The sequence below is a fragment of the Enoplosus armatus genome, chromosome 12 (genome assembly GCF_043641665.1).
Source record: "Enoplosus armatus isolate fEnoArm2 chromosome 12, fEnoArm2.hap1, whole genome shotgun sequence".
Lineage (NCBI taxonomy): Eukaryota > Metazoa > Chordata > Actinopteri > Centrarchiformes > Enoplosidae > Enoplosus > Enoplosus armatus.
In genome coordinates, this window is record NC_092191.1 from 927,501 (window position 1) to 955,180 (window position 27,680).

The 27,680-nt window shown below is 45.7% G+C and overlaps 1 protein-coding gene and 9 non-coding genes across 10 annotated transcripts; 1 reads left to right on the top strand and 9 right to left on the bottom strand.

Moving 5' to 3' along the window:
- The first annotated feature begins 1,045 nt into the window (after positions 1–1,045).
- On the top strand, positions 1,046–27,426 carry LOC139293970 (LIM domain-binding protein 3-like). The gene is made up of 6 exons (XM_070915690.1): positions 1,046–1,141; positions 18,399–18,550; positions 20,430–20,504; positions 24,684–24,890; positions 27,011–27,185; positions 27,397–27,426. Exons 1-6 carry the CDS (start codon positions 1,046–1,048, stop codon positions 27,424–27,426), a joined length of 735 nt encoding a protein of 244 aa, XP_070771791.1.
- trnat-agu (transfer RNA threonine (anticodon AGU)) lies at positions 6,867–6,940 on the bottom strand. The gene has a single exon. It is a non-coding gene; the product is annotated as a tRNA-Thr (tRNA).
- Positions 7,794–7,867, bottom strand: trnat-agu (transfer RNA threonine (anticodon AGU)). The gene has a single exon. It is a non-coding gene; the product is annotated as a tRNA-Thr (tRNA).
- trnat-agu (transfer RNA threonine (anticodon AGU)) lies at positions 8,918–8,991 on the bottom strand. Its single transcript has one exon. It is a non-coding gene; the product is annotated as a tRNA-Thr (tRNA).
- trnat-agu (transfer RNA threonine (anticodon AGU)) lies at positions 10,308–10,381 on the bottom strand. Its single transcript has one exon. It is a non-coding gene; the product is annotated as a tRNA-Thr (tRNA).
- On the bottom strand, positions 11,472–11,545 carry trnat-agu (transfer RNA threonine (anticodon AGU)). The gene has a single exon. It is a non-coding gene; the product is annotated as a tRNA-Thr (tRNA).
- On the bottom strand, positions 12,842–12,915 carry trnat-agu (transfer RNA threonine (anticodon AGU)). Its single transcript has one exon. It is a non-coding gene; the product is annotated as a tRNA-Thr (tRNA).
- On the bottom strand, positions 13,988–14,061 carry trnat-agu (transfer RNA threonine (anticodon AGU)). The gene has a single exon. It is a non-coding gene; the product is annotated as a tRNA-Thr (tRNA).
- trnat-agu (transfer RNA threonine (anticodon AGU)) lies at positions 15,074–15,147 on the bottom strand. Its single transcript has one exon. It is a non-coding gene; the product is annotated as a tRNA-Thr (tRNA).
- Positions 16,166–16,238, bottom strand: trnat-cgu (transfer RNA threonine (anticodon CGU)). The gene has a single exon. It is a non-coding gene; the product is annotated as a tRNA-Thr (tRNA).
- Positions 27,427–27,680: the final 254 nt, after the last annotated feature.

Below are 27,680 nucleotides of genomic sequence, written 5' to 3' on the forward strand. Positions count from 1 at the left end.
CTATCTGTCCTGGTTCTCCCTCAGCTCCTGGTCTATCTGTCCTGGTTCTCTCTCTGCTCCTGGTCTATCTGTTCTGGTTCACCTTCAGCTCCTGGTCTATCTGTCCTGGTTCTCTCTCTGCTCCTGGTCTATCTGTTCTGGTTCTCTCTCTGCTCCTGGTCTATCTGTTCTGGTTCACCTTCAGCTCCTGGTCTATCTGTTCTGGTTCTCTCTCTGCTCCTGGTCTATCTGTCCTGGTCTATCTGTCCTGGTCTATCTGTCCTGGTTCTCTCTCTGCTCCTGGTTCTCCCTCAGCTCCTGGTTCTCCCTCAGCTCCTGGTTCTCCCTCAGCTCCCTGTAGCAGTGTCGATGCCTTGCTGTAGGGGACCTCAGCAGGGACGTGTGGGGGGGTCTGAACCCGCCACCTCGCTGTAATAACCGTCTGCTGCTGACCTTTCAGCTATCGGAGCCACTTAACTCGTGGCCTTTCGGTTTCGGCTTTATCACCACCAAGATAATGAGGCGTCGCCCCTGATTGGGTCCGAGGGAGACCCTGGGCATAACGGGAGGGTGAGGGAGGGGGGAGTCTAGAAGAATCTGCTGGGTCTATATTAGCCCCGGTGAATCACGGCGAGCCTGGCATACCGGGTGTCCCCTTTCACACCATATAAGTCCACCCCCCCTCCTTCTCCCTTCAACCCCCCCCCCTGCCCTGCCTCACCCCACCTCATCCCTCAACCCCCCACAATGCAACAGTGCTATCTCTGGCTATTCTTAGGCTGTCACTTCAGCTCCTCTGAGCAGGCAAGTCCTCTTCTTCCTCCTCTCAGCTTCTTCTTCTTCTTCTTTCTCTCAGAGTCTCGGTTCGTTTGTTCGACACACGTTTCAGTTTCATGTCAGGTTTGTTCTCCATCTTTCACCTGTTTGAAATCCTTTTCTCTGTCTCCCTTCAGAGGCTACTCGGCGCCGGCCCTCCCTCCCATCCCTCCAGCAGCTGTGGGGTTTTTAAAACATTTGGTTTAATTGCCGTCGTCCATTTCGGAGGATCTTTTCATTGTCTGGAAGAATGAGCGCCTACACCGTGTCGCTGCCCGGCCCCGGCCCCTGGGGCTTCAGGCTGCAGGGGGGGAAGGACTTCAACATGCCGCTGACCATCTCCAGGGTAAGAAACTGATTTAAGAAACACCTTGTTTAGTTTTTATCTCAGCCGCCCCACCTGAGTTCAGACGGTTAGCTGCTTCCTGTCTGTTTGGTTGAAGGATGTGTCTTTTTTGTGAAACTCAAAAACTGTTGCTGTTGCAGAGGAGCCCACTGGTGATTCATATCTTCAACAGTGAAAAACAAAAGTCTCTCTCGAGTCGTTTCTGAGTCCTGGAAGTCTTATTTTCTTAAAAACAAGAGACAGAAATCTGCTGCTGCAGTCAGAATGTCTCGTATCCTCGTTTCTAGTTTTCGAGTTCTCTAGAGGTGAGTGAGCGACTGCATCCAGAAACTAAAATAAGGAGGCGTCCTGGTGGCCAAAGGGTTTAAGTAGCTGATACTCACAATGTCCCCTGTCGGGGGCCTCCGTTGTATGTCCCTCCTCCCCTCATGTCCTGTCATCTCTCTTCTGTCAAAATAAAGTAAATGTCCCCAAAAATACTTTCAAACACAGTGACTGTTCAAAGTGCGTCACATAAAAAGAATCAGATCCGTTACAGTAGTTAAAGTCAACAAGTTTTAATGTTCTGGCAGATTTGTTCACGTCTTTCAATAAAATAAAGATTTCAAGGACAGAAATGATTTGCATTGGCGGCTGTTTCTGTTTGAATTAAATCAACTATTAATACTGAAATGAATGAAAACCAACGGCTGCCCAGAATGAGAGAAAACACACATGCAACAATATAAAGGCCGTGGTATTAAAAGAGGCGTGTGGTCCTTGAAAGCTGCTCGGGGAACCTGAAACTGCAGTTTTCTGGTTGGTTTTCTGTCTTCTGCTTCCTGTTTCGTGATGATACTTCACTCTTGTCTTTTTTCATAATGAATTGTGATTTGCGGATGGTTCAGAAACACATGTGAAGCCTGTCAGGGTGAGACCTGTGGCCCCCGGCGGCCCCCGGCGGCCCCCGGCGGCCCCGCAGTGTGTGACGGCTGCCAGGATTTATCAGGGAGGCCGAAAGCAGAGCCGGAGGCCTAAAACAGGAGCTGGTGTTGGTTTCACAGCTTCGTCTCTCTGAATAGACCAGCGGCCGAGAGAAAACCCTCCTCTGCCTCTCGCTCTGCTCACAGGAGAATCTGCCGCATCTGTTGTCAGGACGCTGTGACCTTTGACCTTTTGCCTGCTCGTTCTGCGAGCTGCTCTGGATCACAGTCCCTGCGAGCTCGTGAGCAGCTGCCGTCTGCAGATCCACTGAAACAGCAAAAACACACTGAAATGACAAGAAGTGACGTGCAGAAGGTGGAAATGTTGACGTTGATTGGCAAGAAGATCTGCAGATCTTTGAGGCTGTTGATAAAGTTTTAATGAAGCTCTTGAAGAAACTGTGGTGGACTGATTATGTTTACTGAGACGCAGGATGTGAAGCTGAAGTTTGAGGGTTTTACAGGAGAAGTTGAACTGGGACTGTTGGTCCGACAACCTGAAACGAAAAAGATCCAAAGAATGCTAAAATGCAGCCAAAGTAGCTTGGATTTAATCAAGCGCATGTAAACCTGACACCAGGTGCTAGTTTAAAGTGTCACATGACAGCAGTTTGTCTGTCTGTGATGCTGCCGGAGACACAAATACTTATCAATAAGACATTTTTAGTGTAAAATGAAAATGTATTTGAAGTGTCCCCGTATGTGACCTCTGACCCCTGCGGTGCTGCGTGTACCTCTCAGAGAGGTTAACTGTGTCACCGCCTCCTCTCCAGCTGTGGAGGAGGGCCAGAGAGCGACCTGAGGTTTGAGGAGCATCGATATTTATTCCTGGAGAAGCTTTCTGCAGCTGACTGACTTCCTGTCCTTCTTTATTGGTCCACTGGACACTCAAACTGTCCACTCAGAATATTCAGGCAGGTTTTGTGAAGTCTGTTCAGAGAGTCAGTATAACTGCGTCATAAGAACGTGGTGTTGGACGCTGCTGTCAAAGGACATGGAGGATGATGAAATTCTATAAATTGAAATACGTTGTGAATAAGAGACATGAGGCAAAGGCACTGTGTGGGGTGACAGGTGCATGCAGGTGACCTGAAAACAACAGGAAGTTAGTTTAACTGATCTGACCGCTCGCCAACACAAACAGCAGGTGGAGCTGATCAGAGTGTCGCTGTTTAGGTCAAACATCGCATAACTCCGTCAGATCTGAGCACGCAGACATGAAACATGGAAGTTCAGCTTCAGTGTGACTTCCACTTCAGAGGAGATCATTGTCTCTGATGTCCATCAACGCCCATAAAGCTGCTTAGAAAACTCCTTCTACCTGCAGAACCTGCCTGAGAATCCTGCTGTTTTTAACTTTCCTTCAGTGTCTCAGTGATCAGTGATGGCTGTCTGTCCGTCCATGAGGACGCTGCAGACAGGAGCTGCTAACAGCTGATTCAGCTGCTGTGATGGAGACAAACTGTAAACAAATAAAACAAAGAGAGCATGATTATCCCCTAAATAATAATGAGAATAATAGGAATTACTAAAGCCATTAAAAGCCATCATGTTACACTGTCTGTCTGTCTGTCTGTCTGTCTCTATCTACATATATATAGCATATATCTACATATATATAGCATACATCTACATATATTAGATCAGATGTATAGTTTAGTGGCTAATAAAAACCTGTCACGTCTGTTGACTTCTTGTGGACTTACTGTGAATCAGTGTACTATTAGTAGTCTGTCTTCAGTTGGTGACTTTTGGCTGAACGTCATGCTGAACCAACACAATGACATCCAGCAGCTGTTCACACACACACACACACACACACACACGCTGACAGCAGTCCCAGTCATGCAGGAACAGCTGACGAGGAGCTTCCCCTCTGCTCTCTGTCTTTTTCTGTCTCCTTCTGTGCTTCATAGTATTCCATGACACCATCAGGCGGCCATGTTGGAGGACGAACCGCAGCTGTTTACAGTAGAACACATTTTACTGGTCATCAAACGTCACATGTTGACAAGAGGAGACAAAGTTTACATCCAAATGCAGCTCAGTCATGAGCTGGTGGAGCTGATTCTCCAGTCGCTGCCATTAAACCATTATGTGACTGGCTGAGAGCGTATTGATCTGTATTGTAGTGCACGGGACCGACTGCTGGTCTCTGCACTTAAAATAAGTCCCAAAGACTTTATGTTAAAAATACTCCATTCGCCTCAGATTCGTCCTGTCGTAAGTCTGTGTGTGTGTGTGTGTGTGTGTGTGTGTGTGTGTGGAACAGACGCACATAAATCCTCAGGCTTTCACTACAAACATGTTAATATAAATAAACACACCAACACATCAACTCAGAGCTTTGTTGGATAAAACATCTCCGACTCTGCTGATAATCTGCGTCAGTACGACAGCTGAATGGATTCCTGCACTGACGGCGGACGCTTCCCATCATCCCTTTGGGCGCCGCGGCTCATTGTTTGCTCTGGTTCAGAGGTTCAGAGCAGCAGGTTGAGGGAGCAGAAAGGAAACAGTGGGATTAACGTGAAGATGAGGCTGAACGAGTCCCAATCTGCTGCTGTGGACTCGGAGCTGGAGGAGAACCAGAAATCAGATTTACAGAACGTGTGTGAATGTTTTGTTTCTGAACGTGGAGGAGGATGATCAGGTTTCTTCAGGGGCAGAAGAACGAGGAGGACTGCTGAACAACGTTGAGGTGTCGTTAAATCTCATGTTCAGATTCAAAGCAGCAGTGAATGTATCTACTAACAAGTACTGTGTGTGTATCTTATTATTATTATTATTATTATTATTATTATCAAAACTCATCAGTGAGCCTCACTGTTGTTTCCTTCATCACCATGAACACACACACTGCAGTTTATCTGGACTCACACACACACACCGTCCTGCTGCCCCAAACACTCACTAGAGCTCCACATGTGGATTCATCCGCCGCTGAAAGTAGTCCCCAACAGATGCACTATTTCCTCCTGTTAGTTTGATAAATGACCGAGCCTTTTTAAACATGAAACTATATATCTATGTTTTTAAAGATTGACATCTTCAGTAGGAACCAATGGGCTGAGAGCTGAGAGCCGCAGACAGGAAGTGAGACAGGAAGTGAGACAGGACTGAGAGACGGACTGACAGGTTGATGGTTTGAGTCTGAACATGAGATCTGAGAGCAACACCAGAATTATACTTTAAGCTCCTTAAACACGCAGGCAGGAAGGTTTTACAGCTCCTGTAGCAGAACATGACAACAGCGTATCAGCAGATGTGGATTCATTAGTTCTGGTCCAATGAACCCAACAGAGACACGGTTTGTTCTGAGCAGGTTGCACAGCCCATAGCTATCAAATAAAGGCAGAAGAATCTGTGGAACATGTTGAAGCCTGGAGTTCTGATGTCTTTATGGAGGCTGCAGCTTTGAATGTGGGTGACGGTGAGGACAGCAGCAGCCTGAAAGAATGAACAGGAGGAGGAGAGTTCATGGACTCATAGAACAACGTTTGAACTACGACCAGAAATATAGAAGATGGATGAACGTGCCCTCGACTGACATATTATTCAGTTGTAAGGAACGCTTTGATTCAGAGGAAGTTTCAATAATCAGTAAACAATCAAATAATTCACATAATTATTCACGATGAGTCCATCTGGACGCATTCAGCAGGGAGAAGAAACGTAATCTGATCTCGTCTCAGGAGCTTCTTGTTTTGGTCCAGACGATCAGGTTTAATGTGAAAGAGAGTTTAGTAGATATCCGGTCACTTCCTTGGTCTGTTTCTCCTGTCTCGTCTGTAGAAATCATTTTGTGATTTTGGTCCCAGTTCAGATCCTGAACACTGAAGCTATGGTTGTCTGTTGTAATCTGTCGGTCCAGCTGGCGTTCAGATGGACGTCCTCTGGTAGTTTTAGTTTTACAGTCCGTGTGAAAGCCGAGCTTCAGTAACTGGACTCCTGCTGTAACACATCGAGCTGACCCGGCTCTCGGTGAGATCCTGATCCCCCTGCATCCTGTTACAGCCGCACTGGATCATCCCGATCAGGGGATCCCTAACGCTTTCACGTCAGGGAACCCCACATGAGATCCACGTCAGACCCACAGAGATCTTTGCTTCAGGACTGATATCTCACGCTGTCTTGGAGGGATTATTGAACGGGCCTACCGGGCACAGGCCCAGGAGCCCAGGGGGTCCCAGCTGGGCCAGAGCCTCTGTTTGAAGTGACTGTTAAACTACAGCAGGACACAAAAGACCACAAAGAGATGCGAAAGGTTTGAGTTTGCCCCTCGGCCGTGAATTGTTCTTTTCCAGGTGGTCTGATCAGTAGAAATGTGAGGGAACATCGTCTATGGACAAAGTTTGTCCCCGACAGCTCGCTGCCTGCAGAGAGACGGTGAGGCTGCTGACAGGCAGGAGGCTGTTTTTAGCCTCTGAAGGTCAGAGAGCCCACACACACACACACACACACACACACACACAGCCTTATCAGTTTCCTCCCTGCTCTTCTGTCTGGTGTGTTTGATAGATTACAGATTGACATTTTTAAACTGACAGTCACAGAAGAATCCAGGTTGTAGAAGTAGACAAGCTGCCATCACTGTAGTGAACGTAAAGTAGAACCGGTTATATGTTGCCGCTGATCAAAATACCAGGATTTATAATAATGGAGATTTTATCATTATGTCAGCAGCATGTTGACACTGATCTAGCTTTTACAACAGTGTACAGTTTCAGGTACAGTAGGCAGGTAGGAGATGTGACCCATAGAGGCGCTGCTGGGATTTGAACCCAGGATCTCCTGTTTACTAGACAGGCGCTTTGACCAGCTAAGCCACAGCACCTCTCTGAGTTTTCCTTCGTACTTCTACTCCATTACATTTCACATGGACATATTGTGTTTTACTGCACTACATTTATTTGACAGCTATTGTTACTTCCCAGCATAAAGAACATATGGATGAGTTTCTAAAATCCAACACGTTGTTGAAGATGAAATCAGTTTCCTATGACCTCTTGTATTATAAAGTCTAGTTGTGTCTCCTCCTACTTTTACTTTTGAAAGACTTTGACTTGCAGTGGAGTATCTTTACATTGTTGTATTGGTACTTTCGCTTACGTACTTAAGGATCTGAAGCCGTAGAAGTGATCACCTTTTGTTTTAAAAGTCTGGAACAGAAGCAGCAGTAATTACGTCTTTGTAGTTAAGCTGTTTTTTGGCAAAAGAGCTGAAGAGAATCTGTAGATGGATGTGGACACCCCCAGATGTGGAGTTTGTGGAGGTCTGGACGTGGGAAGTGCATAAAGTGCATAAAGTGTATAAAGTGTATGTGGGTCAGCGTGAATGGCTCACAGTGAAAGTAGGCCACCCTGCAGCCTGGACAGGCCTCACATTGTTCCAGCTCAGTGAGCAGTTTCCTGAAAGACAAACTCTCCAAACGTTTGTTCACTTTAATCCAGCCGCTTGTGCTGAAATAATCTGGAAGCTGAGTGACCCTGAAATCAGATGGCGTCAGCAAACCGGAGGTTTAACACGGAGCTTCAGTGCAGAATGAAATGTTCATCCTGAACATTCATTCATAAGTTAGCGGCAGGTTTCATTCACTGTATGACTCTCCTCCACCTCTCATGCTTAATTCTCATTCATGTCTGAGCTGAAATGATCTAAAACATGTCTTTAGTTTTAGTCCAGCGAGCAGGCGCTGCTGGGATTTGAACCCAGGATCTCCTGTTTACTAGACAGGCGCTTTGACCAGCTAAGCCACAGCACCTCTTCTGCCTCCACTTCTTGTAACTGTTCCTGTCAGAAAGCATCAGTTTTACACCAGCGTGTGTTCAGGAGCTGTTTTTAGGTTAGTCTCTAGGTTAGTCTCTAGCATCACAGGTTAGTCTCTAGGTTAGTCTCTAGCATCACAGGTTAGTCTCTAGGTTAGTCTCTAGCAGCACAGGTTAGTCTCTAGTATCGCAGGTTAGTCTCTAGCATCACAGGTTAGTCTCTAGGTTAGTCTCTAGGTTAGTCTCTAGCATCACAGGTTAGTCTCTAGGTTAGTCTCTACCATCACAGGTTAGTCTCTCGCATCACAGGTTAGTCTCTAGGTTAGTCTCTAGGTTAGTCTCTAGCATCACAGGTTAGTCTCTAGCATCACAGGTTATCACAGGTTAGTCTCTAGCATCACAGGTTAGTCTCTAGCATCACAGGTTAGTCCCTTGCATCACAGGTTAGTCTCTAGCATCACAGGTTAGTCTCTAGCATCACAGGTTAGTCTCTTGCATCACAGGTTAGTCTCTAGCATCACAGGTTAGTCTCTCGCATCATAGGTTAGTCTCTAGGTTAGTCTCTACCATCACAGGTTAGTCTCTAGCATCACAGGTTAGTCTCTAGGTTAGTCTCTAGCATCACAGGTTAGTCTCTAGGTTAGTCTCTTGCATCACAGGTTAGTCTCTAGCATCACAGATTATTCTCTAGCATCACAGGTTAGTCTCTAGCATCACAGATTAGTCTCTACCACCCAGTCTACTCTGACTCATAATCGTGGGTACCTTCAAACAAACAGGCTACGGTGTCCGTTAGTCCTCTTGCAGTTCTTTGAGCACGGTAATGACCATGAGAGACCATGTTGACGAACGCTGCAGTAACAAACTACATGACAGCAACATATAACAACAACAAGGCAGAATGAAACGCTCATCCTCAACGGTCACAAGCAGTTAGCGGCAGGTTTCATTCACTGTATGACTCTCCTCCACCTCTCATGCTTAATTCTCATTCATGTCTGAGCTGAAATGATCTAAAACATGTCTTTAGTTTTAGTCCAGTGAGCAGGCGCTGCTGGGATTTGAACCCAGGATCTCCTGTTTACTAGACAGGCGCTTTGACCAGCTAAGCCACAGCACCTCTTCTGCCTCCACTTCTTGTAACTGTTCCGGTCATAAAGCATCAGTTTTACACCAGCGTGTGTTCAGGAGCTGTTTTTAGGTTAGTCTCTAGGTTAGTCTCTAGCATCACAGGTTAGTCTCTAGGTTAGTCTCTAGCATCACAGGTTAGTCTCTCGCATCACAGGTTAGTCTCCAGGTTAGTCTCTCGCATCACAGGTTAGTCTCTAGCATCACAGGTTAGTCTCAAGGTTAGTCTCTAGCATCACAGGTTAGTCTCTAGCATCACAGGTTAGTCTCAAGGTTAGTCTCTAGCATCACAGGTTAGTCTCTACCATCACAGGTTAGTCTCTCACATCACAGGTTAATCTCTAGGTTAGTCTCTAGCAGCACAGGTTAGTCTCTAGCATCACAGATTAGTCTCAAGCATCACAGGTTAGTCTCAAGGTTAGTCTCTAGCATCACAGGTTAGTCTCTAGCATCACAGGTTAGTCTCAAGGTTAGTCTCTAGCATCACAGGTTAGTCTCTACCATCACAGGTTAGTCTCTCACATCACAGGTTAATCTCTAGGTTAGTCTCTTGCATCACAGGTTAGTCTCTCGCATCACAGATTATTCTCTAGCATCACAGATTATTCTCTAGCATCACAGGTTAGTCTCTAGCATCACAGATTATTCTCTAGCATCACAGGTTAGTCTCTAGCATCACAGATTAGTCTCTAGCATCACAGGTTAGTCTCTAGCATCACAGATTATTCTCTAGCATCACAGGTTAGTCTCTAGCATCACAGATTAGTCTCTAGCATCACAGGTTAGTCTCTCGCATCATAGGTTAGTCTCTAGCATCACAGATTATTCTCTAGCATCACAGGTTAGTCTCTAGCATCACAGATTAGTCTCTAGCATCACAGGTTAGTCTCTCGCATCATAGGTTAGTCTCTAGCATCACAGGTTAGTCTCTAGCATCACAGGTTAGTCTCTCGCATCATAGGTTAGTCTCTAGCATCACAGGTTAGTCTCTACCACCCAGTCTACTCTGACTCATAATCGTGGGTACCTTCAAACAAACAGGCTACGGTGTCCGTTAGTCCTCTTGCAGTTCTTTGAGCACGGTAATGACCATGAGAGACCATGTTGACGAACGCTGCAGTAACAAACTACATGACAGCAACATATAACAACAACAAGGCAGAATGAAACGCTCATCCTCAACGGTCACAAGCAGTTAACGGCAGGTTTCATTCACTGTATGACTCTCCTCCACCTCTCATGCTTAATTCTCATTCATGTCTGAGCTGAAATGATCTAAAACATGTCTTTAGTTTTAGTCCAGCGAGCAGGCGCTGCTGGGATTTGAACCCAGGATCTCCTGTTTACTAGACAGGCGCTTTGACCAGCTAAGCCACAGCACCTCTTCTGCCTCCACTTCTTGTAACTGTTCCTGTCAGAAAGCATCAGTTTTACACCAGCGTGTGTTCAGGAGCTGTTTTTAGGTTAGTCTCTAGGTTAGTCTCTAGCATCACAGGTTAGTCTCTAGGTTAGTCTCTAGCATCACAGGTTAGTCTCTAGGTTAGTCTCTAGCAGCACAGGTTAGTCTCTAGTATCGCAGGTTAGTCTCTAGCATCACAGGTTAGTCTCTAGGTTAGTCTCTAGGTTAGTCTCTAGCATCACAGGTTAGTCTCTAGGTTAGTCTCTACCATCACAGGTTAGTCTCTCGCATCACAGGTTAGTCTCTAGGTTAGTCTCTAGGTTAGTCTCTAGCATCACAGGTTAGTCTCTAGCATCACAGGTTATCACAGGTTAGTCTCTTGCATCACAGGTTAGTCTCTAGCATCACAGGTTAGTCTCTAGCATCACAGGTTAGTCTCTAGCATCACAGGTTAGTCCCTTGCATCACAGGTTAGTCTCTAGCATCACAGGTTAGTCTCTAGCATCACAGGTTAGTCTCTTGCATCACAGGTTAGTCTCTAGCATCACAGGTTAGTCTCTCGCATCATAGGTTAGTCTCTAGGTTAGTCTCTACCATCACAGGTTAGTCTCTAGCATCACAGGTTAGTCTCTAGGTTAGTCTCTAGCATCACAGGTTAGTCTCTAGGTTAGTCTCTTGCATCACAGGTTAGTCTCTAGCATCACAGATTATTCTCTAGCATCACAGGTTAGTCTCTAGCATCACAGATTAGTCTCTACCACCCAGTCTACTCTGACTCATAATCGTGGGTACCTTCAAACAAACAGGCTACGGTGTCCGTTAGTCCTCTTGCAGTTCTTTGAGCACGGTAATGACCATGAGAGACCATGTTGACGAACGCTGCAGTAACAAACTACATGACAGCAACATATAACAACAACAAGGCAGAATGAAACGCTCATCCTCAACGGTCACAAGCAGTTAGCGGCAGGTTTCATTCACTGTATGACTCTCCTCCACCTCTCATGCTTAATTCTCATTCATGTCTGAGCTGAAATGATCTAAAACATGTCTTTAGTTTTAGTCCAGTGAGCAGGCGCTGCTGGGATTTGAACCCAGGATCTCCTGTTTACTAGACAGGCGCTTTGACCAGCTAAGCCACAGAACCTCTTCTGCCTCCACTTCTTGTAACTGTTCCGGTCATAAAGCATCAGTTTTACACCAGCGTGTGTTCAGGAGCTGTTTTTAGGTTAGTCTCTAGGTTAGTCTCTAGCATCACAGGTTAGTCTCTAGGTTAGTATCTAGCATCACAGGTTAGTCTCTCGCATCACAGGTTAGTCTCCAGGTTAGTCTCTCGCATCACAGGTTAGTCTCTAGCATCACAGGTTAGTCTCAAGGTTAGTCTCTAGCATCACAGGTTAGTCTCTAGCATCACAGGTTAGTCTCAAGGTTAGTCTCTAGCATCACAGGTTAGTCTCTACCATCACAGGTTAGTCTCTCACATCACAGGTTAATCTCTAGGTTAGTCTCTAGCAGCACAGGTTAGTCTCTAGCATCACAGATTAGTCTCAAGCATCACAGGTTAGTCTCAAGGTTAGTCTCTAGCATCACAGGTTAGTCTCAAGGTTAGTCTCTAGCATCACAGGTTAGTCTCTACCATCACAGGTTAGTCTCTCACATCACAGGTTAATCTCTAGGTTAGTCTCTTGCATCACAGGTTAGTCTCTCGCATCACAGATTATTCTCTAGCATCACAGATTATTCTCTAGCATCACAGGTTAGTCTCTAGCATCACAGATTATTCTCTAGCATCACAGGTTAGTCTCTAGCATCACAGATTAGTCTCTAGCATCACAGGTTAGTCTCTAGCATCACAGATTATTCTCTAGCATCACAGGTTAGTCTCTCGCATCATAGGTTAGTCTCTAGCATCACAGATTAGTCTCTAGCATCATAGGTTAGTCTCTAGCATCACAGATTATTCTCTAGCATCACAGGTTAGTCTCTAGCATCACAGATTAGTCTCTAGCATCACAGGTTAGTCTCTCGCATCATAGGTTAGTCTCTAGCATCACAGGTTAGTCTCTAGCATCACAGGTTAGTCTCTCGCATCATAGGTTAGTCTCTAGCATCACAGGTTAGTCTCTACCACCCAGTCTACTCTGACTCATAATCGTGGGTACCTTCAAACAAACAGGCTACGGTGTCTGTTAGTCCTCTTGCAGTTCTTTGAGCACGGTAATGACCATGAGAGACCATGTTGACGAACGCTGCAGTAACAAACTACATGACAGCAACATATAACAACAACAAGGCAGAATGAAACGCTCATCCTCAACGGTCACAAGCAGTTAACGGCAGGTTTCATTTACTGTATGACTCTCCTCCACCTCTCATGCTTAATTCTCATTCATGTCTGAGCTGAAATGATCTAAAACATGTCTTTAGTTTTAGTCCAGTGAGCAGGCGCTGCTGGGATTTGAACCCAGGATCTCCTGTTTACTAGACAGGCGCTTTGACCAGCTAAGCCACAGCACCTCTTCTGCCTCCACTTCTTGTAACTGTTCGTGCCAGAAAGCATCAGTTTTACACCAGCGTGTGTTCAGGAGCTGTTTTTTCTATAAAATGTAAAAGAATAATGAAAGAAAACACATTAATCTGGAGAACAACTGACCTCAGACAGGAGCTAAAGCCCTGCTGGGATTAGAACCCAACATCTCCCGTTTACAAGACAGGCTCTGCAGACTTCCTCTTCTTTGATATTAAAGCTCTAATCAACTGTCTTTGAACAAACAGGTGTTAGCATCACAGGTTAGTCTCTCGCATCACAGGTTAGTCTCTAGGTTAGTCTCTCGCATCACAGGTTAGTCTCTAGGTTAGTCTCTCGCAGCACAGGTTAGTCTCTAGTATCACAGGTTAGTCTCTCGCATCACAGCTTAGTCTCTAGGTTAGTGTCTCGCATCACAGGTTAATCTCTAGCATCACAGGTTAGTCTCAAGGTTAGTCTCTAGCATCACAGGTTAGTCTCTAGCATCACAGGTTAGTCTCAAGGTTAGTCTCTAGCATCACAGGTTAGTCTCTACCATCACAGGTTAGTCTCTCACATCACAGGTTAATCTCTAGGTTAGTCTCTAGCAGCACAGGTTAGTCTCTAGCATCACAGATTATTCTCTAGCATCACAGGTTAGTCTCTTGCATCACAGGTTAGTCTCTCGCATCACAGATTAGTCTCTAGCATCACAGATTATTCTCTAGCATCACAGGTTAGTCTCTAGCATCACAGATTAGTCTCTACCACCCAGTCTACTCTGACTCATAATCGTGGGTACCTTCAAACAAACAGGCTACGATGTCCGTTAGTCCTCTTGCAGTTCTTTGAGCACGGTAATGACCATGAGAGACCATGTTGACGAACGCTGCAGTAACAAACTACATGACAGCAACATATAACAACAACAAGGCAGAATGAAACGCTCATCCTCAACGGTCACAAGCAGTTAACGGCAGGCTTCATTTACTGTATGACTCTCCTCCACCTCTCATGCTTAATTCTCATTCATGTCTGAGCTGAAATGATCTAAAACATGTCTTTAGTTTTAGTCCAGCGAGCAGGCGCTGCTGGGATTTGAACCCAGGATCTCCTGTTTACTAGACAGGCGCTTTGACCAGCTAAGCCACAGCACCTCTTCTGCCTCCACTTCTTGTAACTGTTCCGGTCAGAAAGCATCAGTTTTACACCAGCGTGTGTTCAGGAGCTGTTTTTTCTATAAAATGTAAAAGAATAATGAAAGAAAACACATTAATCTGGAGAACAACTGACCTCAGACAGGAGCTGAAGCCCTGCTGGGATTAGAACCCAACATCTCCCGTTTACAAGACAGGCTCTGCAGACTTCCTCTTCTTTGATATTAAAGCTCCAATCAACTGTCTTTGAACAAACAGGTGTTAGCATCACAGGTTAGTCTCTAGCATCACAGGTTAGTCTCTAGCATCACAGGTTAGTCTCTAGGTTAGTCTCTAGCATCACAGGTTAGTCTCTCGCATCACAGGTTAGTCTCTAGGTTAGTCTCTAGGTTAGTCTCTAGCATCACAGGTTAGTCTCCAGGTTAGTCTCTCGCATCACAGGTTAGTCTCTAGCATCACAGGTTAGTCTCAAGGTTAGTCTCTAGCATCACAGGTTAGTCTCTACCATCACAGGTTAGTCTCTAGCATCACAGGTTAGTCTCAAGGTTAGTCTCTAGCAGCACAGGTTAGTCTCTAGCATCACAGATTAGTCTCTTGCATCACAGGTTAGTCTCTCGCATCACAGATTAGTCTCTAGCATCACAGATTATTCTCTAGCATCACAGGTTAGTCTCTAGCATCACAGATTAGTCTCTACCACCCAGTCTACTCTGACTCATAATCGTGGGTACCTTCAAACAAACAGGCTACGGTGTCCGTTAGTCCTCTTGCAGTGCTTTGAGCACGGTAATGACCATGAGAGACCATGTTGACGAACGCTGCAGTAACAAACTACATGACAGCAACATATAACAACAACAAGGCAGAATGAAACGCTCATCCTCAACGGTCACAAGCAGTTAACGGCAGGCTTCATTTACTGTATGACTCTCCTCCACCTCTCATGCTTAATTCTCATTCATGTCTGAGCTGAAATGATCTAAAACATGTCTTTAGTTTTAGTCCAGCGAGCAGGCGCTGCTGGGATTTGAACCCAGGATCTCCTGTTTACTAGACAGGCGCTTTGACCAGCTAAGCCACAGCACCTCTTCTGCCTCCACTTCTTGTAACTGTTCCGGTCAGAAAGCATCAGTTTTACACCAGCGTGTGTTCAGGAGCTGTTTTTTCTATAAAATGTAAAAGAATAATGAAAGAAAACACATTAATCTGGAGAACAACTGACCTCAGACAGGAGCTGAAGCCCTGCTGGGATTAGAACCCAACATCTCCCGTTTACAAGACAGGCTCTGCAGACTTCCTCTTCTTTGATATTAAAGCTCCAATCAACTGTCTTTGAACAAACAGGTGTTAGCATCACAGGTTAGTCTCTAGCATCACAGGTTAGTCTCTAGCATCACAGGTTAGTCTCTAGGTTAGTCTCTAGCATCACAGGTTAGTCTCTCGCATCACAGGTTAGTCTCTAGGTTAGTCTCTAGGTTAGTCTCTAGCATCACAGGTTAGTCTCCAGGTTAGTCTCTCGCATCACAGGTTAGTCTCTAGCATCACAGGTTAGTCTCAAGGTTAGTCTCTAGCATCACAGGTTAGTCTCTACCATCACAGGTTAGTCTCTAGCATCACAGGTTAGTCTCAAGGTTAGTCTCTAGCAGCACAGGTTAGTCTCTAGCATCACAGATTATTCTCTAGCATCACAGGTTAGTCTCTTGCATCACAGGTTAGTCTCTCGCATCACAGATTAGTCTCTAGCATCACAGATTATTCTCTAGCATCACAGGTTAGTCTCTAGCATCACAGATTAGTCTCTACCACCCAGTCTACTCTGACTCATAATCGTGGGTACCTTCAAACAAACAGGCTACGGTGTCCGTTAGTCCTCTTGCAGTTCTTTGAGCACGGTAATGACCATGAGAGACCATGTTGACGAACGCTGCAGTAACAAACTACATGACAGCAACATATAACAACAACAAGGCAGAATGAAACGCTCATCCTCAACGGTCACAAGCAGTTAGCGGCAGGTTTCATTCACTGTATGACTCTCCTCCACCTCTCATGCTTAATTCTCATTCATGTCTGAGCTGAAATGATCTAAAGTAGTCCAGTGAGCAGGCGCTGCTGGGAGTTGAACCCAGGATCTCCTGTTTACGAGACAGGCGCTTTAACCACTAAGCTACAGCGCCTTTTTCTGTTCCCCTTGTGACACTCTGAGACTTCCTTCATCACAATCAGCACGTGTCTGATGGCTGTGAATATTTAGTTCTAAGGCTGTCAAAGTTAACACGTTAATGCAAATTAGTTGGCAACTAGCGAACAACGGATAAAGAAAAGGGTAACTTATGAAACGCCTTTGTGAGCCTCCACCGTATCGAGGACACACAACTTGTTAGAAGCCTCCATCAAGCCTCCTCCACCTCCATCTTTGGCTGCATCTCCACCTGCATCCTTATCATGCTCCTCCTCTTCCTTCACCTCCTCTTTGACCGCCATCTTGTCCTCCAGATTTTTCGTGCTTTCAAACCGATGTAGAGGTCAAAGGTCACAGCATTCAAATAGAGGGAGAAGTGAGGAGAGAGAGAGCAGAGAGGAGCAGGAGGGATTTTTGGGAGTAATTAGAGGCAGGGATGTGACTCAGCAGGGGGTTAGCGGTGTATGGACAGCTGTCCAGGGTTTAACTCTCAGGCGTGAACACTTGAGTCCTGTCATTGTGTTTGAGGCGCCACAGAGTCCTGGAGGTTACAGACTGGCCCTGTGAGTGAGAGGCCGCCGGGTCGATGGTGTTTCCATCAGCAGCCGTCTGACCTGCTGAGGAAACATCTGAAGTCCTCTCGATATATGATGCCGTGTCAGTCCACCATGTTGGTCCACCCTGAAACGTCTCAACAGCTGCTGGATAGACTGTGATGAGATGTGGTTCAGACCTTCATGGTCCTGTTGTTAATTTCTTCTTCATTCCCCAGATGTAGGCGATGATTCGATGATGGAAGGAAACTCCGCTGATACTGACTTTTCACATAATATTCTTTATTTGCATCAAAGATCAGGATCAACAGGCATGCGCATCTTGACCTGTACAGCACCCGTAGCCGAATCAGTACTGCTGCCTCGAACACTGTTCAAGCTCATCTTTTATACATTTAGATGTACATGGGGTCCTACTATAACACACGAGTCTGTACACTTCTGTTTCTCATCTAGGGTAAGGAAAAGAAACCTCTCAGAATGACCTTTCATATTACCTTGACCTCTATCTCATAACTCCCACATTCCAAGGGAGACATCCAAGCAATAATGAGTCTTATCTTTATGAGCCCCAACACCTGCTAGTTGTTTCCCTGGAACATTGCATACGTGGCAACTTTGTACTACATATCATTTTATGAAAAGACTACTTTTATGATTAGTATCAAATAATACAAATAATACACATCAGTCCCCCTCAGGATGAACTGTAATAACTCTGGTGATCCTCTGACTCTTCATCTAGCGCCAGCATCAGGTCAACATGTCCATGTGTCCAATACTGTAGTTTATGACCTGCAGAACTGATGACGTTCATCAACCTCAGCTGGACTCTGTGTTTACTGCTAGTTAGCTAATGTTAGCATGCTAACATGCTAAGCTAAGACGGTGAACAAGGTAAACATTATACCTGCTAAATATCAGCATATTAGCATTGTCACTCTGAGCACATTAGCATGCAGATGTTAGCATTTAGCTTGAAGCACCACTGTGCCTCACAGAGACTCCTGTCATCAGTTACTATATTTGCAGCTCATCCAGTCGTCGAATTAAACGAATGCAACGTTGGATGAGACTCTGTTTCCAGTTTAGCAGCTGTCAGTCAGTGATCCTCTCTGCTCCATGCAGGATTTGCTGCAGAGTTTTTAATCAACAGTGATTTCGGTCGGTTTATTTGAACGCAGAGCGGTTGACCTCTTGGTTTTTGTATCTGCGTTGTGAATGAGGGTCATGTCCTCAACATGCTCTCTCTCAGGTCCACTTCACTCCTGAGGTGGATTTTCAGATTAAGGGGACTTTAGCATGCAGACATATTAATCATTAACTTGCTGATTAATTCTTTTCCCATTTGATTGATTGATTCATGGAAGACTTTTCGTGATTAAGTGATTGAAAGATGCAGATTAACGTGTGCGCTGACCTGTGCTGCGTCACTGGACACATTTATCACACATCATGCTAGAAACCTTCACTCATCTCTGACAGACGGTGACATAAAAACAGGAAGTTTGACCCGTGTCCTCTTTTTGTTTTACTGTTTTCTTTCTTCCGGTGGCCCGATTAAAGTTTCTTTAAATGTCTTTGTCGTTGTGTTTGGACAGATCACTCCGGGCAGCAAGGCGGCGCAGGGTAACCTGGTCCAGGGTGATGTCATCGTCGCCATCGACGGCGTCGGCACCGACGGGATGACTCACCTGGAGGCCCAGAACAAGATCAAGATGGCCAACTACAACCTGGCGCTCACCATGACCAAGTAAGGAGGGAAACCATTGAGCACGGCCTCCCTGTGAAACATCCGTCTATCTTTCACTTGACGTGTCATTCTGCTTCTTTATGTGGGAATCCAGCACATTTACATATTACAATATTTAATTCCCACTCTTTTTGTTCCCCTCGCCTTTATCGTTCAAGCTGGGTTTTCATGAGAAAGTCCCTCTTAACTGCGTCCTCTTACTGTCAAGACACCACAGTCCAAAAAAATCCATCTGTCTGTCTCTCTGTCTCTCTGCGTTCATGTTTGACTGGGCTCACTGGCCAATCACAACCCAGTTAGTTAACCTCGTCCTCGTCCTCCGTCACTTCTGTTGTGGCTGTAAATCGGTGGATAAATCGCTTTGAGCATCACGACACCCAGGAAATGACTCGTTTCACTCTCAGAGTTTGGTCCAATAACATTTGGGAAGTCTTATTTCATCCTCATTCAAGTTAGCATTAGCAGGTTAGCAGGTGTCTGGTGCTCATGCTGTTTCTGGAGTGTTATTCACCTTAAAACATGACAGAATTCAGTATCATATATATGAAAATGGAAGGTAAGTGATTGGTCTGTTGCTGATTGATCTGAGCTGCAGTCTTAATGCTGTAGAGAAGTTAAAGATGGCCGCTGTGGATGTTGACGTCGGGCTGTTCTGGTGTCACTCCGGACTAAAGTTAGACACCCTGAAGATCTGAGGAGTTCAGCGAGGTCCACACAGAGTCTCATAACTTCAGACCCTCTGGGTGATGAAGATAAGACGAGGACTTTTTCTCATCATTTTTTCATGTTGTTTTATTAGTGCAAAGTGGGCAGCAGAGGCCAGGAAATAGATGTGAAGCTCTGACACTCAGCAGCAAATATAATGGAAGCAGTTTGACTTCTGGTGACCCTTCGCTCTGCCTCCTCCCACGAAAACACAACGCAGAGAATTCAACATACAATACGAACGAGTCTTTTTTATTTCAGGGTCACAGGTTTTTGTTTCCTCCCCGGAGTCCAAGGTGACTGAAAGACGTGTGTGATGGTCAGGAGGTCGAGCTCATTCAGAATCAATCAGAATCAGAATCAGAAATACTTTATTGATCCCGGGGGGGGGGGGAATTGTACAACAAGACCTCCAAACTAAACGATGTTAAGAGCGTTTCTGACCTGACGTCTGAGGCAGCCAACACTCATCATCCCCTGACTGAAGGAAAAAGACCCATCAGCTCCGTACGGTCGTGAAAGGGGGCAACGTCAGACTGCATCACGTTATCAGCTTCTTCTTCTCTCCAGGAAGCAGCACTGTCTCTCCTGCTGAAGTGGTCCACGTCTGGTTCTTTCAGGGCTGCTGAATGAAGGCTTGCAGTTGTTTTGTGCTCTTCTTTCAACCTTCTCTTCCTCTTGAGTTTATTGGACCTGAGTTGTCTTTTATTATCATGTTACTGTTTCTTGACCATGAAGCTCACAGTGACATTTTCTCTGACCTCTGACCTCCTCCTCTTCTTATTCGTGGCTCGTTGCCTTCGTTCTATAGGTGCTTCTTTTTCTTGTGAATGAAACACAGTTTGTCCTTCTGTTGAAGAGTAAACATCAGTGTTTCCACCAGAGTGACGTACTGAAGGACTTCCTTCCTGCAGGCTGCTCTCTTTATGCACCCTGATTTTACATTTACATAACACAATCCTCTGCGTTTCAGACAAAGTGCAGTTTGTAGACAGTTGGGATCAAACAGATTACATCCAGAGAACAAAGCTGGAGGTTATCGTTCATTTACAAAGATGATCGTTTTCTACTTGATTAATTTACGGCTGTAAAATCTGGAACAGACGTCGTGAAAGTTGCAGCAGCTGAGAACCGATTTATTATTTCACCTGTTTGTTTGTTTTTCTTTCTGCAGGGCGAAGCGTCCCGTTCTGATGCCGACACCCAGAATAGACGCCACCATCCCCATGATCCCTCACCAACAGGTAACTGAACCCATAATGCATTTCTGCCGCTGCAAACTGCTGTAGATGTCCGCTGTACTCAAATCCACCCTGAGATGAGCTGATTATAAAGCTGCATCAAGGCTGTCAGAACATGCAGAGATTTATTTTCTCTCTGCGAGCAGTTCTGACTGTTCTGCTCTGCCCAAAGAAAAGAAGTAAACTAACTAAAGGCTGGCTGTATGAGTGCACACACACACACACACACACACACACACACACAGAGTGGACTCACTGTCACTGGTTCAACATAATGAGTTGCCGCCTCCTGGTGGCCGCAGGAAGAAAGACAGACAGTAAAAACACGCTCTTCGTCCTCGTCGTCCCCAAAAACACAATAAGACAGAATCCCAAACGTCACTGTGATGGACTCCATGTTCTCCTGTGAACTGACCCTCTGACTGATGTTTGAAATGATCAATATCTTTAATCCCTGATGATGTTTTGCATATATGAGTTTTTCACCCAACAACAGACTGATACGACTGAGAAGCAGTAAGAGATATTGATAAGATATTGATAATAATAACATATATAAATGTCACAATTACAAAAATAAAACTATAAAAATATGGACAGTTTTACTTTCTGCTTTAGAACATATTGATCAGATATTGATAGTTGTTACCCGACATTCTCTGCTCCCTCCCCGTCTCATCTCCTCCTCCCAACCCCCCCTCCCCTCCCGCTCCACCTGAAGCCTCAGTCGGTGCAGGTGAACGGCCGCCTGTCGGCCTGCAGTGCCTCCTCCGGGCCTGCAGAGGCAGACTCTCCCAGCCCCGCTCAGAAGAAGCAGTATAACTCACCCATCGGCCTCTACTCAGAGGAGACTCTGAGGGAGATGGCGGCCATTCAGGCGGGGCGGCCTGCGGGGTACGTAGAGATGAAGAGGAGGAGGAGGAGGGAACATGGCAGGAGGAGCTGCTCGGCTAACAGAGGGAGAGAATAGAACGCAAACCTGATCAGGAGGAGCTAAAGAGCCGTGCTGTGTTTAAATCAGATTCTGGGCTGCTCACCACTTCCTGGTGTCGAGGTGGAGCTCACTGATGATTTATGTTATTTCCTGTTTGAGTCCGTCTGTGGCTTCGTTCAACACTCCCAAAGACGTTAGTGTCCCTCCGCAGCAGCTCCTCCTCTCAGATTCCCGCTTTCTTTTAGCAGCGTTCTCCTGCCATGTTGACCAACACGTCAGCAGAGCACAGGAGACATGTTTCACTCTGATCTGAGATCAGCGACCTCTGCTGACCTTTCACAAAGAAGAAGAAGGAGAAAGCGACATCAGAGCATTCAGTGTCGTCAAGCCAAAGACAAAACATAATAACTCAATAATAAACTGATCAGTCATGACTCATGTTACTCAGCACCGGTTAAAACACCAGCGCTTTCTGTGGTACTTCTACTTTTACTCAAGTAAACTGTCCGAGTACTTCCTCCACCCCTGAGTGATGATACCAGAGACTGTTGGTGAGGAGGAGGAGGAGGAGGAGGAGGAGGATCAGGAGTTCTTCAGGGCTTAAAATGAAGAGGACAGATCAAAATACACACTTCCACTTTAGCAGTCACAGCATTACAAAACTGTGATGGGAGGGAAGTGTGTGACTGTTACCATAACTATTCATAATCATAGCCACACACACACACACACACACACACATTACCCAGCATGCCTGTGGTGTTTCCTCAGTTCACAGTGTGATTCGGTTACTGTGTCACTGAGGAGGCCAAACACCTGTTGGCTCCTCTGGCTGCTGTTAAAGGTCAGGGAATCTTCTGGACACACACACTCACACACACACACACACACACACACACACACACACACACACACACACACACACACTCACACACACACACACACTCTCACACACACACACACACACACACTCACACACACACACACTCACACACTCACACACACTCACACTCACACACACACACACTCACACACTCACACACACTCACACACACACACACACACTCACACACACACACACACACACACACACACACTCACACACTCACACACACTCACACACACACACACACACACACACACACACTCATTAACACTGCTGTACTGTACAGTTACTATGAAGCATACTTGTTTGTGCTTCTCTATATGATCTGATATTAAAACAATAGACTCAGATGTTCAGATTGACACCACTCTCATATGATTAGCTTAGCACAAAGACTGGAAACAGAGGGAAACAGCTAGCCTGGCTCTGTCACATGGTGACAAAAATGATCTGACCCTCCAGGAAGTTACTGGTCACGGTCATGAAATAGTTCTGCACATAACCGTTTTTACGCCAGGCTAGCTGTTTCCCCCTGTTTCCAGTCTTTGTGCTAAGCTAAGCTAATCGATGGCTGGCTGTAGCTTCATATTTACTGTACAGAAATGACATTGTAGAAATGTTATCGATCTTCTCATCTAATTTACTGAGTTTACTGAACTGTCAGACAATGAAATCAAATGCTGCTCTGCTGCTAAACACTTCACTGAAATCAGTTATAACATCAGGACGACCTGATATTTATTGATCACAGCACCTGCAGATCTGTTACACCTCTACAAAAAACCAGCAAACCAGCTGTGTTAAAATTCAAAGCTTCATTATTTTCCGTCTGATAGAGCTGACGGATCTCTTGGTCGCCCACAGCGACCAGTTAGTATCGCCACACTTCCTGTTTCCTGTTTCTGTTGTTTGCGTTTTCATTCAGAAACACTGGGATGAAGTCTGTGAGCACCAGCCCAGTTGGCCCAGTTCAATGTCCACACTGGTCACAGGTCTAAACAATCGATGCAACCCAAACGTCTCTGTTCAAAGTGAAAAACGGGCCGTCTTCAAAATAATATCACGGCTTATAAATTGTGTGTTACTATTATTCATTTCTTTTACATCCATATTGCTCTGAACTCTGGGTAATCTGTGTCTCATGAAGAAGACTGTCGTCCTGCTGTTTGAACTCTTCCTCTCTGAACTGCAGCCTGTGAATGACTTTTCTGAAACGTTCTTCTTCTCTCTGTTTTCGTCTCCTTCTGTTGGTCAAACAAGGTTTTCTCCCCCGCTGCTCCCAAGTCAGTATCCCCTCCTGCTGGATGCATCTTGGTTGTGTGTTTTGCTCTGTTGTTTGGTCCTTTTAAGGCATGGTTTGGTACTGGGGGGTCATAGAGTTCTGCCTTTTTAATCATCAATACATCATCGCCCAATAATAGATAACTGGGTGAAATGACTGTAAGTAAATGAAGCCATGATAGAAACAGTTGGTTGCTTCAGTCAAACTGACCTGCCAACAGTTTTCTACCAGAGTCAAGTCTGTTTTTTGGAGATTGTGCCTGTTTAGTGTGTGTTGTTAGTGAGTGGTTTGCTGTGTGTTTGGGCCTGTTGTTGTTGTTGTTGTCACCATGAGGCCGACGACTTCTTCTTCTCTTTAAACTAAAGAGACAGATGAGGAAGCAGCAGCGAGCTGATAAGCTGTTCAAATCTCAGTTAAAAGCTTCAGTGGATGTTTGTGGTGTGTCGAGTGTCTGCATGCATCATTGCACTCATGAGTATATCAGAATATATAACCCGGCTGATGCAGTCGCGTGCGTTACGTCTGTTCTGGACGTAAAGGTCTCTGTCTGACACATTGAGGCTTGACTGACGCCATATTAGAACCAAACAGATCAAACTCTAACTGGAGGTTCAGGTCCTGCTGGTTTGTTGGCTTCATGTGGGAAGACGTGAAGGACCAAACAATGAACAAAGCTTTATTTGAATTACGTTTGACACACAAGCCACAGAAGCAAAGAAGTAACACAAGATGGGCTTTGCAGTAAGACTGCATGTGGACGGGCTCCTGTTGGAGAAGGTGGAGCGGATGGAGCTGCTGCAGGAGGTCTTCATTTGTTCCTGATTCAAGTTTTACACCAACAGATATCTGATGTAATGAAACATACCCCCCCCCAGTCAGTAACATGTCCACCCTGAGTGTCACATGTGCTCTCAGGGCAGAGTTAACCCTTTCACTGACCTCCCTGATGAGAGCCGGCTTCTGTTCGTGTCTCGGTCTGTCGTGTGTTTGCTGTGAGTTTGACACAAACCTCCACCACCACCTTATTGTTTCCCGCCCTCACATACCTCCCTCCACCTTTTCCTCCAACTCCTCGTCCCCCTTCGCGTCGTCCCGCCCGCCAACAGCGCCGGCTTCGGCCCCGGCACCCTGGACTCCGCCCTCTCCACCCACAAGCCCATAGAGGTGAAGGGCCCCGGCGGCAAGGCCACCATCATCCACGCCCAGTACAACACGCCCATCAGCATGTACTCGCAGGACGCCATCATGGACGCCATCGCAGGACAGACGCAGGGGAAGGGGCACGACGCTGGGTAAGAACCCCCCCCCCCACCTCCTCTTCCTCACCAGTGTACCCTCCTTCTCCCTGTACTTCCATCTTCTCTCCTACTTTCTCCTCCTCCTCCTCCTCTCATCTTCCTCTTCAAAGTTTACATACAGCCAACTGTGCAAACACTGAGGCATGATATAAAGAAATGAAATCTTTGTTCAGTGACGAGGGAGTTGATCATCTTCCTCCTGAGTTCCCGTCAGCAGCTGCACAAACATGTGTTGTATGTTTAATACATGTTGTAGAGAAACTTCAGGGAGACTCTCTTTACTCCTCCTCCTCCTTATTTTCCCTCCTCTTCCTCAGTCTGTCTTTATATTTCTGCTTCCTCTCAGCTCACTGATGGATATTAAAGTAAACACTCCTCCTCCTCCTCCTCCTCCTCCTCCTCCTTTATGTTATCAGCCACATCCGTTCTGACAGTTTGTCTGGATGTTGTTTCAAGTTTAAAGACTTCTGAAAGTTATAAGAAGATAAGAAAATGTTGGTTGTACAAAGGTTGCTGCAACGTTTGAAGGCTGTTTGTTTGTGTTTACAGTTGGTGTGTGTGTGTGTGTGTGTGTGTGTGTGTGTGTGTGTGTGCGTGTGGTGACTATGTGACTTGCTGATAGTTGATGAAGTCTCTGAGCCGTCACTCATTCATGACTGTAGTCTCAAAAGTCTACCTGGTTAGAAGAGACTCTGTGTGGACAGAGGTCTGGATTAAAGACAGTCTGTGGTTTAGACCTGGTCTGCATGCTGATCACGGTGTACAGTGGACTCACATTAACCGACCCTCCGCTCTGACAGCAAATATAAACCTCATGAAACATGTTTCATCACCTTTAATCAGGTTTCTGCTGCTTTACTGGGATCTCAAACTGGACTTCAGTTAAATGCTGAAACAGCGTTGTGTTCACACCAGCAAACACGAGTACTATTACACATCAGGCAAAACACGTGCATTTTAATTCAGTTAAAGTAAAAGTCCAATTCAAAGTCCCAGGCTGCCCTGTCTTACTGACCTGCAGACACTGCTCAGGGCTGGAAAGTCTTCCAACTTTGTTTTGAGGTTAAAAATCTACATTTAATATTCTCCTAAAAATAGGAGTCAAAAACAAACACAGACATCTGTAGTATCTGTAGGGATATTATTATTATTATTATTATTATTATTATTATTATTATTATTATTATTATTGTACTTCTGAAACTCTTGTTTGCAGTTTCTCTTCCTGAACAGTTACAGACGTTCCTGCCTTTCGTTTGTCATTTGTTGTTGGACTGTGTGCTGCTGTGTGTTCCTCTTCCTCTTCCTCTTCTTCCTCTTGCCTTTGGAGATGTGCTGCTGTGTGTTCCTCTTCCTCTTCCTCTTCCTCTTCCTCTTCTTGCTCTTGCCTTTGGAGATGTGCTGCTGTGTGTTCCTCTTCCTCTTCCTCTTCTTCCTCTTGCCTTTGGAGATGTGCTGCTTGTGTGTGCATGAAAGATCGCTCTTGTTTTCCCCCTGAGAGGAAACTTGATATTGCTCCACACACCTACACATCCATTCCTCTGTTTTTATACCCTGATGAACGCGCTTTAATTAAACTGTTGAATGAACGCTCTCCTGCGCGTCACCTTCCTCCTCCTGTCGTCATCAAACTCTCTGAGAAACAGCGTCGGAATAGAAAACCAGACAGAAAACAGAAAGTCTGTCCGGTTGAACTGAATGTTCTGAGTCCGTTTCTCCTTCTTCTTCTGGTGGTTTAAATGTGGTTTAATCTCCAACATGTTGAGTGTGAAATCATCGAACTTACTCTCATTTACATCATGATCGTTTACTGCTTCCTGTTAAGTTTGTGCTCTCAGCAGCCGCTGTCTCCATCTCCATCTTTATTTTCATGTCATGTCGAATCAAATCAATAGCAGCTTTTTTATCTCATTCAAGATTAATTAAGAAAACATTTTAGTGCTCCAGGTTTCAGGTTTCAGGCAGCAGGGCATCCCAAACTCGACTCTCTCCAGCCAAAACTAAACGAAACTCATACAGCTCCTGAAGTCCACTCCCTGAAGCGTTGGCTTGAGGGTCTTGGTGCTGACTTGGTTTGGTTTCGGGGGTTTGGCGCCCCCTGTCTGTGGTTGCAGCACTCTCCCAGTTAAAGATCGTCTTGTAGACAGCGCCTCCCCGGTCTATCAGGCCGTCCAGAGTGCAGACAAGGACCCGGACCTGGGCGAATGGGGTCGCCGCAGCGCCAACATGCAGTCCAAGTCCTTCCGGGTCCTGGCCCACATGACCGGAACCGAGTCCTGTAAGTCTCCCGTCCTGATGTTGGTCTGTTTCATTTAGTTTGAGTTTACTGTAAAGTCTCATATAGAAGCCGGTATTAAGCAAATAAAATGAAGGAATAGATCAAATAGATTAAAGTTGTCCTGCCTCTCACTTTACAGCAGCGAGTGTTTTAAACTGAGCATGCTCACTGACACCTCCCCTCCTGTTTTCTGTCTGTGTTCCAGTACCAGGGGACGAGGAGGAGGAGGAGGCGCTGAGGAGGAGCAGGTAGGCAGCAGAGCTCCATTAGACAGCTGCTGACCCCCCCCCAGGCTCCTCACCTGTACACTCTGCCCCGCCCCCGAACACATCGCCTCACTTCTTCTCACCGCCCCGCCCATTAAACCCTCGAGACCTAAAGCTCGTCTCTGCACTGAGCTAACGTAAGCTAACGTAAGCTAACGTGAAGGTCACGTTAGCTTTCATGGTGCTTCAGGTAAACTGGGAAACTTGACCTTCCTCCTCCTGACTGAAGGATCAGAACTC